General features: G+C 43.0%; 1 protein-coding gene across 1 annotated transcript in view; it reads left to right on the forward strand.

The window, feature by feature from the left end:
* LOC135517153 (catenin delta-2-like) overlaps window positions 1-19068 on the forward strand; it is a 586832-nt gene that overhangs the window by 292634 nt on the left and 275130 nt on the right. The window contains exons 7-10 of the mRNA XM_064941201.1: window positions 3779-3899; window positions 6243-6459; window positions 6716-6839; window positions 8072-8192. Of these exons, the coding sequence (XP_064797273.1) occupies window positions 3779-3899; window positions 6243-6459; window positions 6716-6839; window positions 8072-8192 (583 nt within the window). The remainder of the gene's footprint in view (window positions 1-3778; window positions 3900-6242; window positions 6460-6715; window positions 6840-8071; window positions 8193-19068) is intronic.

Raw genomic sequence — 19068 nt, forward strand, 5'->3', positions numbered from 1 at the left:
ACTATATACTGAAAAAAGAAGACATACTGGGCATTCCGAAAGTATTCAGGTCCCTTGACTTTTTCCTCATTTTGTTACGTTACAGCCTTATTCTAAAATTGATTAAATGGTATTTTCCCCTCATCAATCTACAAACCATAATGACAAAGAAAAAACTGGGTTTTAGAAATGTTTTGCAAATTTAGTTAAAAAAAACAACTGAAATATCACGTTTACATACTGTAGGTATTCAGACCCTTTACTCAGTACTTTGTTGAAGCGCCTTTGGCAGCGATTACAGCTTCAAGTCTTCTTGAGTATGATACTACAAGCTTGGCACACCTGTATTTGGGGAGTTTCTCCCATCTTCTCTGTAGATCCTCTCAAACTCTGTCAGGTTGGATGGTTGGAACTATTTTCTGATACAGAGATGTTCGACCGGGTTCAAGTCCGGCTCTGGCTGGGCCACTCAAGGACGTTCAGAGCCTTGTCCCAAAGCCACTCATGCGTTGTCTTGGCTGTGTGCTTAGGGTCATTCTCCTGTTGGAAGGTGAACCTTTGCCCCAGTCTGAGGTCCTGAGCACTCTGGAGCAGGTTTTCAATTAAGGATCTCTCTGTACTTTGCTCTGTTCATATTTCCCTCGATCCTGACGAGACTCCCTATCCCTGCAGCCAAAACACATCCCCACAGCATGATGCTGCCACCACCATGCTTCACTGTAGGAATCGTGCCTGGTTTCCTCTAGAGGTGGCGCTTGACATTCAGGCTAAAGAGTTTGATCTTGCTTTCATCAGACCGGAGAATCCAGTTTCTCATGGTTTGTGAGTTTTTAGGTGCCTTTTGTCAAACTCCAAGCGGGCTGTCATGTGCCTTTTACTGAGGAGTGGCTTCCGTCTGGCAACTCTACCATGAAGTCTTGATTGGTGGAGTGTTGAAGAGATGGTTGTCCTTCTGGAAGTTTTTCCCATCTCCACAGAGGAACTCTGGAGCTCCGTCAGAGTGACCATTAGGTTCTTTGTCACCTCCCTGACCAAGGCCCTTCTCCCATGATTGCTCAGTTTGGCTGAGTGGCCAGCTCTAGGAAGAGTCTTGGTGGTTCCAAACTTCTTCCATTTAAGAATGATGGAGGCCACTGTGTTTTTGGGGACCTTCCCCAGATCTGTGCCTCGACACAATCCTGTCTCGGAGCTCTACGGACAATTCCTTGAACCTCATGGCTTGGTTTTTGCTCTGACATGCACTGTCAACTGTGGAACCTTATATAGACAGGTGTGTGCCTTTCCATGTCAATCTCATAGCAAAGGGTCTGAATACTTATGCCAATGAGGTATTTTAAATGTTATATTTACAGAATTGTCTAAACCAGTTTTAGCTTCATCATTATTGGGTATTTTGTGTAGATTGATGAGGATTTTTTTTAAATCCATTTTTGAATAAGGCTCTAACGTAACACAATGTGGGAAATGTAAGAGATCTTCCCTGGTGGTACGTAGGATAAAAAACTGGCTTGAGTACCAGACATTGCAAGTTCAAACCACACGTGCAAATTGTGAATTTCTGAAGTGTGAACAATATGATCGTGTTTGTACGATTTAAATGCTATTCAAATGACCTATTAATTTAATTAAAATGCTGTGCGTCTCTATATTACTCTCAAATGTGAATTGCCATTAACTCTGAATAGAAACACAAAGAGGATGTATTCCAATCTGCTTTCTTGTGCTTTATGAAGCTACAAATTCAGAATGTTATTTACTTAACAGTAAGTCAAACTTAAATATAACTTCCTGAAATGTTCTGTGGACCTACAAGACAAGGTAAAAATGTATATTGCAAGCTCACAGAACGTCTGTCCTCGGTTGCAACATTCACTACCAAGTTCCAAACAGACTCTGGAAACAATGTCAGCACAATAACTGTTTGTTGGGAGCTTCATAAAAAAGGGTTTCCATGGCCGAGCAGCCGCACACAAGCCTAAGATCACCATCCACAATGCCAAGCGTCGGCTGGAGTGGTGTAAAGCTCGCCGCCATTGGATTCTGGGGCAGTGGAAATGCATTCTCTGGAGAAATGAATCACGCTTCACCATCTGGCAGTCGGACGGACAAATCTGGGTTTGGCGGATGCCAGGAGAATGCTACCTGCCCCAATGCATAGTGCCAACTGCTAAGTTTGGTGGATGAGGAATATTGGTCTGGGGCTAGGCCCCTTAGTTCCAGTGAAGGGAAGTCTTTACGCTACAGAAAACAATGACATTCTAGACAATTCTGTACAACAGTTTTTTGTGGCAACAGTTTGGGGAAGGTCCTTTGCTGTTTCAGCATGACAATGTGCAAGGGAAAGGGAAATCCAAGCAAAAATGCTTTGTCGAGATCGATGTGGAAGAACTGGCAGAGCCCTGACCTCATCCCCATCGAACACCTTTGGGATGAATTGGAACACTGACTGCGAGCCAGGCCTAATCGGCCAACATCCGTGCCCGACCTCACTAAGTCCCTATAGCAATGTTCCAATATCTAGCGGAAAGCCTTCCCGGAAGAGTGGAGGCTGTTACAGCAGCACTGTCCTGTGTTTAATTGTCAGCACATCTGGACAGTTTTAGTGTTTTGGGAACCTATCTCTGTAATATCCACACAATGTTCCCACAGCCTAGAGAAACGTTCTGGGAACCTTTTAAAGAACAGACAAAATGTGTTTTGGGAACGTTCTTGTAACATCAGTTTAATGTTTTTTTTGCATCAGAAAGAAACATTGTAGAATTATCCGAACAACTGTTTTATGGGAACATTTTTTTTTTTTTTACGTCCACAGAATGTTCCCACCAGATTAATCCCACAACCTAATGAAACCATTTGGGAATCTTATAAGAACATGTTAAATGTGTTCTAGGAATGTTCTTGCAACATAAGGCAAATGTTTTATACAAACATTCCATAATCATCATTATGACTAGGCAGTTTTTGTGTTACGAGAACATTTGCCGCGACCTAACGAATGTTCTGGGAACATTCACAGAACCAATTTTGGTTCGCTGGGTTTTCTGCTGAAGTAATGACTGCGGGTTTTAAAACGGCTTCATCCATTACTTCAGTGTCTGATGAATCAGTTATCATGGCCTTGTGTTAATGAGAGACACTGTAACCAAAGAGACATTGTAATCAGCAGACATGCGTTTGGCTTAATATAGAGGGAAAATACAGCCTGGAGCCAAGAGCTTTCTCAGGATGGAGTGTGCGTGTGTGTGTGTTTGTATCTGCACATTGTTAAATCGTGTGTTCACTGCCAGCGAGCCTCAGCATGGGGCGTGTGACTGTGTGTAGTTCACCTTTAGAGAATATGCATGGTGACTGTCAGTAGCATGAGGTGAAGGAGCTGAGCTAGGTAGAAGCATATGCTGTGCTACTGTCTCTGAGGATCTAGAGGAATACATTAGATAACCCTGCACTGAGTTGGGATAGAGGCAGCTTCCTCACTGTGGCTTGGTGCAAAATGAATGACTTGATAGTGGACTTCAACTGGACAGGATATCAATCTGTTGCCATAAAAATACTGTTAGAGGTTATAGCTTCTATAAATCTGTCTGTTACCATATAGAGACTGTTAGAGGTTATAGCTTCTATAAATCTATCTGTTACCATATAGAGACTGTTAGAGGTTATAGCTTCTATAAATCTGTTACCATATAAACACCTACAGAAGTGGAAGAAGTGTTAGGTGTAATTGTAATATCCTGTCGTTGTCGCCCCCCTTCCTTCCCCTCTCTCTCCTCTCCTCCCTCCCGTCTCCCCCCCACCCTAGGTGACGTCTAGTCGTGCCGCTCAGCAGAGGCAGCAGGCAGGGGGAGGTAGTGGAGGAGACTCCTTCTCTCAGAGCCATGGCAGTGCCTTCCACCTACCAGATGCACAGCAGATCACTACCGGTATATATCTATATTATATACCTACAATGTGTACATAATATTGTACTGACCCGAATTTAAAGAGAGATCATGTCATTCAAGTGACAAGGAACTACACACGACATCCAATCCTTTAAGCTTTTATTATAACTTATTGTATTCCTATAGAGTACATACCATTATACATAAAGCTAATGTATTGTGTTATTATACAGTACGTACATTATACATAAAGAGAACTGAGACAGAGACAATGCCATAAAAGATGCAAGGAACTGAACATGGCATCCAGTCCCTTCCGCTTCGTTGAGAAATTGCCCTTAGACACAGATCTAGAAGCAGCTTACCTTCCCCAAGTCCTAACGTTAACCATTAGAGAGGGAACATGCTAATCTTAACCACTAGAGAGGGAACATGCTAATATTTACCATTAGAGAGGGAACATGCTAATCTTTACCACTAGAGAGGGAACATGCTAATCTTTACCATTAGAGAGGGAACATGCTAATATTTACCATTAGAGAGGGAACATGCTAATCTTAACCATTAGAGAGGGAACATGCTAATATTTACCATTAGAGAGGGAACATGCTAATATTTACCATTAGAGAGGGAACATGCTAATCTTAACCATTAGAGAGGGAACATGCTAATATTTACCATTAGAGAGGGAACATGCTAATCTTTACCATTAGAGAGGGAACATGCTAATCTTAACCATTAGAGAGGGAACATGCTAATATTTACCATTAGAGAGGGAACATGCTAATATTTACCATTAGAGAGGGAACATGCTAATATTTACCATTAGAGAGGGAACATGCTAATATTTACCATTAGAGAGGGAACATGCTAATATTTACCATTAGAGAGGGAACATGCTAATCTTTACCATTAGAGAGGGAACATGCTAATCTTAACCATTAGAGAGGGAACATGCTAATATTTACCATTAGAGAGGGAACATGCTAATCTTTACCATAAGAGAGGGAACATGCTAGCATTAACATTAGAGAGGGAACATGCTAGCATTAACATTAGAGAGGGAACATGCTAATCTTAACCATTAGAGAGGTAACATGCTAATCTTTACCATTAGATAGGGAACATGCTAATCTTAACCATTAGAGAGGGAACATGCTAATCTTAACCATTAGAGAGGGAACATGCTAATCTTAACCATTAGAGAGGGAACATGCTAATCTTAACCATAAGAGAGGGAACATGCTAATCTTAACCATAAGAGAGGGAACATGCTAATCTTAACCATTAGAGAGGGAACATGCTAATCTTAACCATAAGAGAGGGAACATGCTAATCTTAACCATTAGAGAGGGAACATGCTAATCTTAACCATTAGAGAGGGAACATGCTAATCTGAACCACTAGAGAGGGAACATGCTAATCTTTACCATTAGAGAGGTAACATGCTAATCGTTACCATTAGAGAGGGAACATGCTAATCTTAACCATTAGAGAGGGAACATGCTAATCTTAACCACTAGAGAGGGAACATGCTAATCTTTACCACTAGAGAGGGAACATGCTAATCTTTACCACTAGAGAGGGAACATGCTAATCTTTACCACTAGAGAGGGAACTTTCTAACGTTAACATTAGAGAGGGAACATGCTAATCTTAACCATTAGAGAGGGAACATGCTAATCTTAACCACTAGAGAGGGAACATGCTAACGTTAACATTAGAGAGGGAACATGCTAATCTTAACGACTATAGAGGGAACATGCTAACGTTAACATTAGAGAGGGAACATGCTAACGTTAACATTAGAGAGGGAACATGCTAACGTTAACATTAGAGAGGGAACATGCTAACGTTAACATTAGAGAGGGAACATGCTAACGTTAACATTAGAGAGGGAACATGCTAACGTTAACATTATAGAGGGAACATGCTAACGTTAACATTAGAGAGGGAACATGCTAATCTTAACCACTAGAGAGGGAACATGCTAACGTTAACATTAGAGAGGGAACATGCTAATGTTAACATTAGAGAGGGAACATGCTAATCTTTACCACTAGAGAGGGAACATGCTAACGTTAACATTGGAGAGGGAACATGCTAATCTTTACCACTAGAGAGGGAACATGCTAACGTTAACATTAGAGAGGGAACATGCTAACGTTAACATTAGAGAGGGAACATGCTAACGTTAACATTAGAGAGGGAACATGCTAACGTTAACATTGGAGAGGGAACATGCTAATCTTTACCACTAGAGAGGGAACATGCTAATCTTTACCACTAGAGAGGGAACATGCTAATCTTTACCACTAGAGAGGGAACATGCCTAACAGAGTTGTGAAGCCCTGTTTTAACCTCTGTTCCGTCTGATTCCAGGTCACTACTACCCGAGTTCCACCCTGCCCACCCAGCGTGTGAGTTCCCCTCTCACCGGAGGAGGAGGTGGAGGGTCTGGTTCTCCTAGCAAGCTCCAGCGCCTGGGTCCAGCCTCAGACACACCTGGCTATGCTACAACACAGCGCCTACCTTCTTCCTCCTCATCATCCTCACCCAACAAACAGTCCCCCGCCAACCGACTCGCCAAGCCTTACAGGTAGGGAGGGCCATGTCATTGGTTGGGTTGGAAGGGGAGTGAATGTCATTGGTTGGTTTGGAAGGGGATTGAATGTCATTGGTTGGTTTGGAAGGGGATTGAATGTCATTGGCTGTTTTGGAAGGGGATTGAATGTCATTGGTTACTTTGGAAGAAGAACAAGTTATAATCTTACTGCAATTGTTATTCAAATTGAAAATGCATAAAATAAAATAAAAATGATTTACAATAACATAACTTGTTGTTATGGTTACAGCACCTCTGTTTCCGTGACGACGACAGGAGGCACCGGGTCTCCGCTGAGGGTGGGGTCTCCTCCGAACGCCATAGCATCAGTTGCCGGAGGAGGGGCTTGTGTGTCATCATCCCCCCTGCACCAGGTGTATATTGATACAAACAGTGCCTTCAGAAAGTCTTCATCATTTCAGAATTATAATTTTTTTAACCTTTATTTTACTAGGCAAGTCAGTTAAAGAAAAAATTCTTATTTTCAATGACGGCCTAGGAACATTGGGTTAACTGCCTGTTCAGGGTCAGAACGACAGATTTGTACCTTATCAGCTCGGGGATTTGAACTTGCAACCTTCTGGTTACTAGTACAACACTCTAACCACTAGGCTACCCTGCCACCCCAATTAGACTGGTAGTGTAGGTGAATTTCTCTCACCTACACTATCAGTCAAAGGTTTGGGGTCACTTTGAAATGTCCTTGTTTTTGAAAGAAAACCTCATTTTTTGTCCATTAGAAAAACATATAATTGATCAGAAATATAGTGTAGACATTGTTAATGTTGTAAATGACTATTGTAGCTGGAAAAATCTGATTTTAGTGTAATATTTCTATAGGCATACAGAGGCCCATTATCAGCATTCATCACTCCTGTGTTCCAAAAGCACGTTGTGTTAGCTAATCCAAGTTTATAATTTTATAAGGCTAATTGATGATTAGAAAACCCTTTTGCATGTATGTTAGCACAGCTGAAAACTGTTGTTCTGAAATTGGCCTTCTTTAGACTAGTTGAGTATCTGGAGCATCAGCATTTGTGTCTTCGATTACAGGCTCAAAATGGCCAGAATCAAAGAACATTCTTCTGAAACTCATCAGTTTATTCTTTTTCTGAGAAATGGCTGTTCCATGCAAGAAATTGGCAAGAAACTGAAGATCTCATACAACGCTGTGTACTACCCCCTTCACAGAACAGTGCAAACTGGCACTAACCATAATAGAATGAGGACTGGGAGGCCCCGGTGCACAACTGAGAAAGAAGAGTGGGAGGCCCCGAGTTCATTAGAGTGTCTAGTTTGAGAAACAAACGCACACATAAGTTCTCAACTGTCAGCTTCATTAAATAGTACCTGCAAAATACCAGTCTCAACGTCAACAGTGAATCCGCTACTCCGGGATGCTGGTAGGCCAGTGATGTGATCAAATTTTTTAATTGTATTAATGTTAAATTCAGGCTGTATCACAACAAAGTGTGGAACAAGTCAAGTGGTGTGAACACTTTCTGAAGGCATTACATACGTGGATATTCATTGCAAAGATGGAAGTTCACATTATTCTTAAGTGACATTAGATAATCGTGGATGTTGTACACATGTGATTCCCTAGATGAGTTCGGGCATAGGGAGCTACGCTACTCTGTCTCCAAGGAGACTGGCTGCCCACCACGCCTCCGACCAGTACAAGATATCACACGAGCTCTATGCTACTGCTACACTCCAGAGGCCCGGTAAGACTACACACACACACACACACACACACACACACACACACACACGCACGACACATCCCTCAAGGTGAATCCCTATATGAATGCAATGCAAGCACTGAATCGTTCCCTCTCTGCTGTTATTTACTCTTCCGTATTGAGTTAATTGGGTCCTTGGTCTATAGCTTGTCTTTAACATGTTATGTGGTCTGACTGTTGTCCTCAGTATGAGAGAGTTTTTGACGAGGTGCATGGGGAGTGAGTAGCTCTGGTTTGTTCAGACAAAACTGTGGTTAGAAGCCAGACAACAAGGTTTAAGTTAAGCCTCTAACATCGATAGATCAATATATCCTCAAATAGCTGGGAGAGAGTGATCTGTCTAGCTGGGAGAGAGTGAGCTGTCTAGCTGGGTGAGAGTGAGCTGTCTAGCTGGGAGAGAGTGAGCTGTTTAGCTGGGAGAGAGTGAGCTGTCTAGCTGGGAGAGAGTGAGCTGTCTAGCTGGGAGAGAGTGAGCTGTCTAGCTGGGAGAGAGTGAGCTGTCTAGCTGGGAGAGAGTGAGCTGTCTAGCTGGGAGAGAGTGAGCTGTCTAGCTGGGAGAGAGTGAGCTATCTAGCTGGGAGAGAGTGAGCGTTCAGTTATGTACAACAGTGATCCAATCATTTAAACAGACATGGCCACAAGAACCCTACAAGCCATGGCTTCCCTCAACAGAAAAGACAAGGAACAACTTGGAGATGCAAACGAGAGTAATGAACAGCTAAAAGATATCCAGGTAATCATAGCTAAAATGCTCTCAATTTTCACCAAAGCAAACAAACTGTTACAATCTGTGATGAAAAAAGTAGATTTGCTAAAAAAGTGAAGTAGTCTATTATGTTAGACGTGCACCAACATGAGCGAACCTTTTGGAAACAAAGCTGCAAACTTTTGGAACATGAATTAGACAAGCAACAAAATAGAATGAGATAAAACAACGTTAGAATATTGTCCTCACCGGAAGACAAGGTCAAATGGGACCTTTCCAGCTACGTGGTCAAACTGATATCAGAGGAACTTGAAGTGGGTATATCACCAGAGGATCTGGAACGGTGCCATAGGATTGGCATAGAACAGAAGAACACTAAACACCTTTACATGGGAATCTTCAAGATGTGGAATTATCAGACCAAAGTCAACATTCTGAAGGCACAGGGGGGGGATCAAATCCAAGGCCGGTCCAATCGATTCATCCAGGACCTGTCTGATTGGCAGCGGGAGCCCCTTACTCTGAGAACAGGAAGAAGTGGGAAAAGGTGATAACCACATAAGGCCACATACAGGATGCCAGCTCATCATACACTATTCACAGACAATATTCTTCCCCCTCCCCCCAATAACATCTATACGCTACTTTCCCCAAGTAATTATTCTTCTATATGAAGTAACAATAGATTAACACTGATGCCAATGGGCCAAGTGGACATTGGAAAGACAGCATATATAACTGCTCTATGGATGTGTTGTGTGTAGGGCAGTTGTGGTGACCATATTACCACCAGACTAGGGCTGTTACAGTGACCATATTACCACCAGACTAGGGCTGTTACAGTGACCATATTACCACCACACCAGACTAGGACTGTTACAGTGACCATATTACCACCAGACCAGACTAGGGCTGTTACAGTGACCATATTACCACCAGACTAGGACTGTTACAGTGACCATATTACCACCAGACCAGACTAGGGCTGTTACAGTGACCATATTACCACCAGACTAGGACTGTTACAGTGACCATATTACCACCAGACTAGGACTGTTACAGTGACCATATTACCACCACACCAGACTAGGACTGTTACAGTGACCATATTACCACCAGACTAGGACTGTTACAGTGACCATATTACCACCAGACCAGTCTAGGACTGTTACAGTGACCATATTACCACCAGACTAGGACTGTTACAGTGACCATATTACCACCAGACTAGGACTGTTACAGTGACCATATTACCACCAGACTAGGGCTGTTACAGTGACCATATTACCACCAGACTAGGACTGTTACAGTGAGCATATTACCACCAGACTAGGACAGTTACAGTGACCATATTACCACCAGACTAGGACTGTTACAGTGACCATATTACCACCATACTAGGGCTGTTACAGTGACCATATTACCACCAGACTAGGACTGTTACAGTGACCATATTACCACCACACCAGACTAGGGCTGTTACAGTGACCATATTACCACCAGACTAGGACTGTTACAGTGAGCATATTACCACCAGACTAGGACAGTTACAGTGACCATATTACCACCAGACTAGGACTGTTACAGTGACCATATTACCACCAGACTAGGGCTGTTACAGTGATCATATTACCACCAGATTAGGACTGTTACAGTGACCACATTACCACCAGACTAGGACTGTTACAGTGACCATATTACCACCAGACTAGGGCTGTTACAGTGACCATATTACCACCAGACTAGGACTGTTACAGTGACCATATTACCACCAGACTAGGACTGTTACAGTGACCATATTACCACCAGACTAGGGCTGTTACAGTGATCATATTACCACCAGACTAGGACTGTTACAGTGACCATATTACCACCATACTAGGGCTGTTACAGTGACCATATTACCACCAGACTAGGACTGTTACAGTGACCATATTACCACCAGACTAGGACTGTTACAGTGACCATATTACCACCAGACTAGGACTGTTACAGTGATCATATTACCACCAGACCAGACTAGGACTGTTACAGTGACCATATTACCACCAGACTAGGGCTGTTACAGTGACCATATTACCACCAGACTAGGGCTGTTACAGTGATCATATTACCACCAGACCAGACTAGGACTGTTACAGTGATCATATTACCACCAGACTAGGGCTGTTACAGTGACCATATTACCACCAGACTAGGACTGTTACAGTGACCATATTACCACCAGACCAGACTAGGGCTCTTACAGTGACCATATTACCACCAGACCAGACTAGGACTGTTACAGTGACCATATTACCACCAGACTAGGACTGTTACAATGGCCATATTACCACCAGACCAGACTAGGGCTGTTACAGTGACCATATTACCACCAGACCAGACTAGGACTGTTACAGTGACCATATTACCACCAGACTAGGGCTGTTACAGTGACCATATTACCACCAGACCAGACTAGGGCTCTTACAGTGACCATATTACCACCAGACTAGGACTGTTACAGTGACCATATTACCACCAGACCAGACTAGGGCTCTTACAGTGACCATATTACCACCAGACCAGACTAGGACTGTTACAGTGATCATATTACCACCAGACTAGGGCTGTTACAGTGACCATATTACCACCAGACCAGACTAGGGCTGTTACAGTGACCATATTACCACCAGACCAGACTAGGACTGTTACAGTGACCATATTACCACCAGATTAGGACTGTTACAGTGACCATATTACCACCAGACCAGACTAGGGCTGTCACAGTGACCATATTACCACCAGACTAGGGCTGTTACAGTGACCATATTACCACCAGACTAGGACTGTTACAGTGACCATATTACCACCAGACTAGGACTGTTACAGTGACAATATTACCACCAGACTAGGACTGTTACAGTGAGCATATTACCACCAGACTAGGGCTGTTACAGTGACCATATTACCACCACACCAGACTAGGACTGTTACAGTGACCATATTACCACCAGATTAGGGCTGTTACAGTGACCATATTACCACCAGACCAGACTAGGGCTGTTACAGTGACCATATTATCACCAGACTAGGACTGTTACAGTGACCATATTACCACCAGACCAGACTAGGGCTGTTACAGTGACCATATTACCACCAGACTAGGACTGTTACAGTTACCATATTACCACCAGACTAGGACTGTTACAGTGACCATATTACCACCAGACTAGGACTGTTACAGTGACCATATTACCACCAGATTAGGGCTCTTACAGTGACCATATTACCACCAGACTAGGGCTGTTACAGTGACCATATTACCACCAGACCAGACTAGGACTGTTACAGTGACCATATTACCACCAGACTAGGACTGTTACAGTGACTATATTACCACCAGACTAGGACTGTTACAGTGACCATATTACCACCAGACTAGGACTGTTACAGTGACCATATTACCACCAGACTAGGACTGTTACAGTGACCATATTACCACCAGACTAGGACTGTTACAGTGACCATATTACCACCAGACTAGGACTGTTACAGTGACCATATTACCACCAGACTAGGACTGTTACAGTGACCATATTATCACCAGACTAGGACTGTTACAGTGACCATATTACCACCAGACTAGGACTGTTACAGTGACCATATTACCACCAGACCAGACTAGGGCTGTTACAGTGATCATATTACCACCAGACTAGGACTGTTACAATGACCATATTACCACCAGACTAGGACTGTTACAGTGACCATATTACCACCAGACTAGGACTGTTACAGTGACCATATTACCACCAGACTAGGACTGTTACAGTGACCATATTACCACCAAACTAGGACTGTTACAGTGACCATATTACCACCACACCAGACTAGGACTGTTACAGTGACCATATTACCACCAGACTAGGACTGTTACAGTGACCATATTACCACCAGACTAGGACTGTTACAGTGACCATATTACCACCAAACTAGGACTGTTACAGTGACCATATTACCACCAGACTAGGGCTGTTACAGTGACCATATTACCACCAGACTAGGACTGTTACAGTGACCATATTACCACCAAACTAGGACTGTTACAGTGACCATATTACCACCAGACTAGGGCTGTTACAGTGACCATATTACCACCAGACTAGGACTGTTACAGTGACCATATTACCACCAAACTAGGACTGTTACAGTGACCATATTACCACCAGACTAGGGCTGTTACAGTGACCATATTACCACCAGACTAGGACTGTTACAGTGACCATATTACCACCAGACTAGGACTGTTACAGTGACCATATTACCACCAGACTAGGGCTGTTACAGTGACCATATTACCACCAGACTAGGACTGTTACAGTGACCATATTACCACCAGACCAGACTAGGGCTGTTACAGTGACCATATTACCACCAGACTAGGACTGTTACAGTGACCATATTACCACCAGACCAGACTAGGGCTGTTACAGTGACCATATTACCACCAGACTAGGGCTGTTACAGTGACCATATTACCACCAGACTAGGACGGTTACAGTGACCATATTACCACCAGACTAGGACTGTTACAGTGACCATATTACCACCAGACCAGACTAGGGCTCTTACAGTGACCATATTACCACCAGACTAGGGCTGTTACAGTGACCATATTACCACCAGACTAGGACTGTTACAGTGACCATATTACCACCAGACTAGGGCTGTTACAGTGATCATATTACCACCAGACTAGGGCTCTTACAGTGACCATATTACCACCAGACTAGGGCTCTTACAGTGACCATATTACCACCAGACTAGGACTGTTACAGTGACCATATTACCACCAGACTAGGACTGTTACAGTGACCATATTACCACCAGACTAGGGCTGTTACAGTGACCATATTACCACCAGACTAGGGCTGTTACAGTGACCATATTACCACCAGACCAGTCTAGGACTGTTACAGTGAGCATATTACCACCAGACTAGGACTGTTACAGTGACCATATTACCACCAGACTAGGACTGTTACAGTGACCATATTACCACCAGACTAGGACTGTTACAGTGACCATATTACCACCAGACTAGGACTGTTACAGTGACCATATTACCACCAGACTAGGACTGTTACAGTGACCATATTACCACCAGACTAGGACTGTTACAGTGACCATATTACCACCAGACTAGGGCTGTTACAGTGACCATATTACCACCAGACTAGGGCTGTTACAGTGACCATATTACCACCAGACCAGTCTAGGACTGTTACAGTGACCATATTACCACCAGACTAGGACTGTTACAGTGACCATATTACCACCAGACTAGGACTGTTACAGTGACCATATTACCACCAGACCAGACTAGGACTGTTACAGTGACCACATTACCACCAGACTAGGACTGTTACAGTGACCATATTACCACCAGACTAGGGCTGTTACAGTGACCATATTACCACCAGACTAGGACTGTTACAGTGACCATATTACCACCAGACTAGGACTGTTACAGTGACCATATTACCACCAGACTAGGACTGTTACAGTGACCATATTACCACCAGACTAGGACTGTTACAGTGACCATATTACCACCAGACTAGGACTGTTACAGTGACCATATTACCACCAGACTAGGGCTGTTACAGTGACCATATTACCACCAGACTAGGACTGTTACAGTGATCATATTACCACCAGACCAGACTAGGACTGTTACAGTGACCATATTACCACCAGACCAGACTAGGACTGTTACATTGACCATATTACCGCCACACAGGCAGTCACGAGTCATGAAGGCAGTCAAATGTAGTCATTGTAATTAGGCTTCTCCAAGCTCTGATGCTGCTGCTGGTCATGAGTAGCCTAAAAACTTGCTAACTGCATGGTACTCAGCATTCTATTGTCCCTCTAATCACTCTGACATCATTGCAGATGTGATCAAAAATCAAACCAAACACTTCATGCGAACCCACGAGCTCATTTTGCACCACATTTCTGTAGTCTATGCCTACTATATTTATTTATCATCTTTCCTGATGTTTAGCACATTGCTTCTCTTTACAACATGAGTGTAGCCTACCTGGCTGACATGAAAATAAACCCCGGGAAAACCTACCCCCATTCGCTGTTGAAGTGCATACTGTAGATGACATACATGTTCCCCCTTGCCCCTGTTTTGAGACAGGTGCATGATACTGGTCCATTCTAAATAAAAACATATATATTATTTATTATAGGTAAAGACAATATTAAGTCAATAATGTTCTGATGGGTTATAATATTAGCCTATCACTTGTGAATTATATATTATCACTTGTGAATTATGCCCAGCACAAGAAACAATATCAGCATCATTCACAAGTCCTTTTTTTGTGAATTGTTCAAATCATAGTATCACACCTCATGTAGCCTAGCCCATAGTCCTCTGTTTTAATAAGGTTAGTATCACACCTCATGCAGCCTAGCCCATAGTCCTGTATGTTTTAATAAGGTTAGTATCACACCTCATGTAGCCTAGCCCATAGTCCTATATGTTTTAATAAGGTTAGTATCACACCTCATGTAGCCTAGCCCATAGTCCTCTATGTTTTAATAAGGTTAGTATCACACCTCATGTAACCTAGCACATAGTCATATATGTTTTAATAAGGTTAGTATCACACCTCATGTAGCCTAGCCCATAGTCCTATATGTTTTAATAAGGTTAGTATCACACCTCATGTAACCTAGCCCATAGTCATATATGTTTTAATAAGGTTAGTATCACACCTCATGTAGCCTAGCCCATAGTCCTGTAAGGTTAGTATCACACCTCATGTAACCTAGCCCATAGTCATATATGTTTTAATAAGGTTAGTATCACACCTCATGTAGCCTAGCCCATAGTCCTCTATGTTTTGATAAGGTTAGTATCACACCTCATGTAGCCTAGCCCATAGTCCTGTAAGGTTAGTATCACACCTCATGTAGCCTAGCCCATAGTCCTGTAAGGTTAGTATCACACCTCATGTAGCCTAGCCCATAGTCCTGTAAGGTTAGTATCACACCTCATGTAGCCTAGCCCATAGTCCTGTAAGGTTAGTATCACACCTCATGCAGCCTAGCCCATAGTCCTATATGTTTTAATAAGGTTAGTATCACACCTCATGTAGCCTAGCCCATAGTCCTATATGTTTTAATAAGGTTAGTATCACACCTCATGTAGCCTAGCCCATAGTCATATATGTTTTAATAAGGTTAGTATCACACCTCATGCAGCCTAGCCCATAGTCCTATATGTTTTAATAAGGTTAGTATCACACCTCATGTAGCCTAGCCCATAGTCCTATATGTTTTAGTCACTATATGTTTTAATAAGGTTAGTATCACACCTCATGTAGCCTAGCCCATAGTCCTGTAAGGTTAGTATCACACCTCATGCAGCCTAGCCCATAGTCCTATATGTTTTAATAAGGTTAGTATCACACCTCATGTAGCCTAGCCCATAGTCCTATATGTTTTAATAAGGTTAGTATCACACCTCATGTAGCCTAGCCCATAGTCCTATATGTTTTAATAAGGTTTGGATTTTTTTTTCACACAGAATAGAATAGGCCAACTTTTGTACTAATGGGGATAGTAGATTGACATAGTCTAGTGCTTTTGCTGTTTGTTATGCCTCACGCATCTTGTTGGCTGACGAAAAATAAATGTGGACAGTTCTTCCAATATCTTCAATATGCACCTCGGAATTGGATAAGGACACGCGCAGTTGTGTCCCAGATGTGTCTGTCTTCACTTGACAGAGAGTCATGTGTGAGCTTCAGATTGCACAGCAAAAGGCATGTATTATTTTTTTAGGGTGCATTACGGCCACAAAGGGGATGCCACAGTGAAAATCGAGGCATTATCAAGTACTTGTCACATTGTGAATGAGAGACTGATGTAGTGTGAACAGACTGCGCAAAAACACACAAAGCAGAGCTCATGCCTTTTTTCAAACCTTCATTAGAGTCTCATCATGCAGCCTTACAATATATTAAAAATCAACATATAGCCCAACGTTTGTAGAACAACTAAAGTTACATTAATAACTCTAAATTAAGCGTATTCGAGGACCTATTTCTTTGTTAACCGCTCATCACAGAATATCTGCATGTGCGCACAAAATATTTCAGTTTTATTCAGCTTTTTTCAATTGAATTCTTCATGCTACGTGACTCAACACTACACGTCAGCTACTACAGTGACTGAAATGACTGCAACACTTAACAAAGAGCTGCAGTTAGTTTCAGTGTCAATTCTCCCCAGGGAGATGTGGGTGTGGAGTCAGGCGCAGTGGAAACGAGTTCCAAGGAAAAGGGCGTTTTATTTAACGAGCTCAGAAAAACAACAGGACACCGGACTACAGTAGTAGCCACGAAAACCCCACTCGGACACAGTCCAGGGAAAACCCACCTGTCGAACATGAGCTAATAAAACAAAACTCAAAACTCACACAAAACCCCAAAGGATATGTCGAATTAAATACCCCCCTAATTAACCAAAATGAAACCAGGTGAAACACAAAACAGACATAACCATAAGAACAGGAAAAAGGATCGGTGGCAGCTAGTAGACCGGCGACGACGCCCTTTGGTGGAAGGCGTGACATTCAGAGTGGGTGGAATAAGTTAGCCCTAAATATTTCTAAACCTAAAATCATTGTATTTGGGACAAATCATTCACTAAACCCTAAACCACAACTAAATATTGTAATACATAATGTGGAAATTGAACAAGTTGAGATGACTAAACTGCTTGGAATAACCCTAGATTGTAAACTGTCATGGTCAAAACATGTTGATACAACAGTAGCTAAGATGGGGAGAAGTCTGTCCATAACAACGCACTGCTCTGCCTTCTTAACAACACTATCGACAAGGCAGGTCCTACAGGCCCTAGTTTTGTCAGACCTGGACTACTGTTCAGTCATGTTGTCAGGTACCACAGAAAAGGACTTAGGAAAATTGCATTTGGCTTCAAACAGGGCAGCACAGCTGGCCCCTGTCTGTACACAGAGAGATAACATTAATAACATGCATGTCAATCTCTCCTGGCTAAAAGTAGAGGAGAGATTGACTTCATCACTAGTTGTATTTGTGAGAGGTATTGACATGTTGAATGCACTGAGCTGTCTGTTTGAACTACTGCTGCACAGCTCAGACACCCATGCATACCCCACAAGACATGCTACCAGAGGTCTCTTCACAGTCCAGAACAGACTATGGGAGGAACACAGTACTACATAGAGCCATGACTACATGGAACTCTATTCCACATCAAGTAACTTTGATGCAAGCAGTAAAATTAGATTTAAAAACAGACAACAAAGAAAACACCTTATGGAATAGTGGGGACTGTGAAGCAACCCAAACATAGGCACAGACACATGCATACACACGCATGCACGCATGCACGCAGGCACGCACGCACGCACACACACACACACACACACACACACACACACACACACACACACACACACACACACGATAACATACGCACTACACACACACACATATTCTCACAGCCATATGGTATAGCCAGATCTAACATAAGGACAATGCTATTCTGTTCTTCTGAAATAGACTACATTTTCTTCATATCATGTTTCTTTAGACCTGTCTAAAATAAATTGAAATAGCGTGGATGACCGAGAGAAACAAAGTGGTATAATTTAAGGTCATGTGGCAAGTAATAATGCAGCCACTCGAGATGTGGTGACTAGGGATGAGGGTGTGGCAATAGGGATGGGGGTGCGCAATAGGGATGGGGGTGCGGCAATAGGGATGGGGGTGTGGCAATAGGGATGGGGGTGTGGCAATAGGGAAGGGGGTGCGGCAATAGGGAAGGGGGTGGGGCAATAGGGATGGGGTGACTAGGGATGAGGGTGTGGCAATAGGGATGGGTGTGTGTAATAGAGATGGGGGTCTGGCAATAGAGATGGGGCGACTAGGGATGGGGGTGTGGCACTAGGGATGGGGGTGTGGCACTAGGGATGGGGGTGTGGCACTAGGGATGGGGGTGTGGCAATATGGATGGGGGTGTGGCAATAGAGATGGGGTTTGTCAATAGGGATGGATGTGTGGCAATAGGGATGGGGGTGTGGCAATAGAGATGGGG

Source organism: Oncorhynchus masou, chromosome 28 (assembly GCF_036934945.1).
Source record: "Oncorhynchus masou masou isolate Uvic2021 chromosome 28, UVic_Omas_1.1, whole genome shotgun sequence".
In the NCBI taxonomy this organism is placed as follows: Eukaryota; Metazoa; Chordata; class Actinopteri; order Salmoniformes; family Salmonidae; genus Oncorhynchus; species Oncorhynchus masou.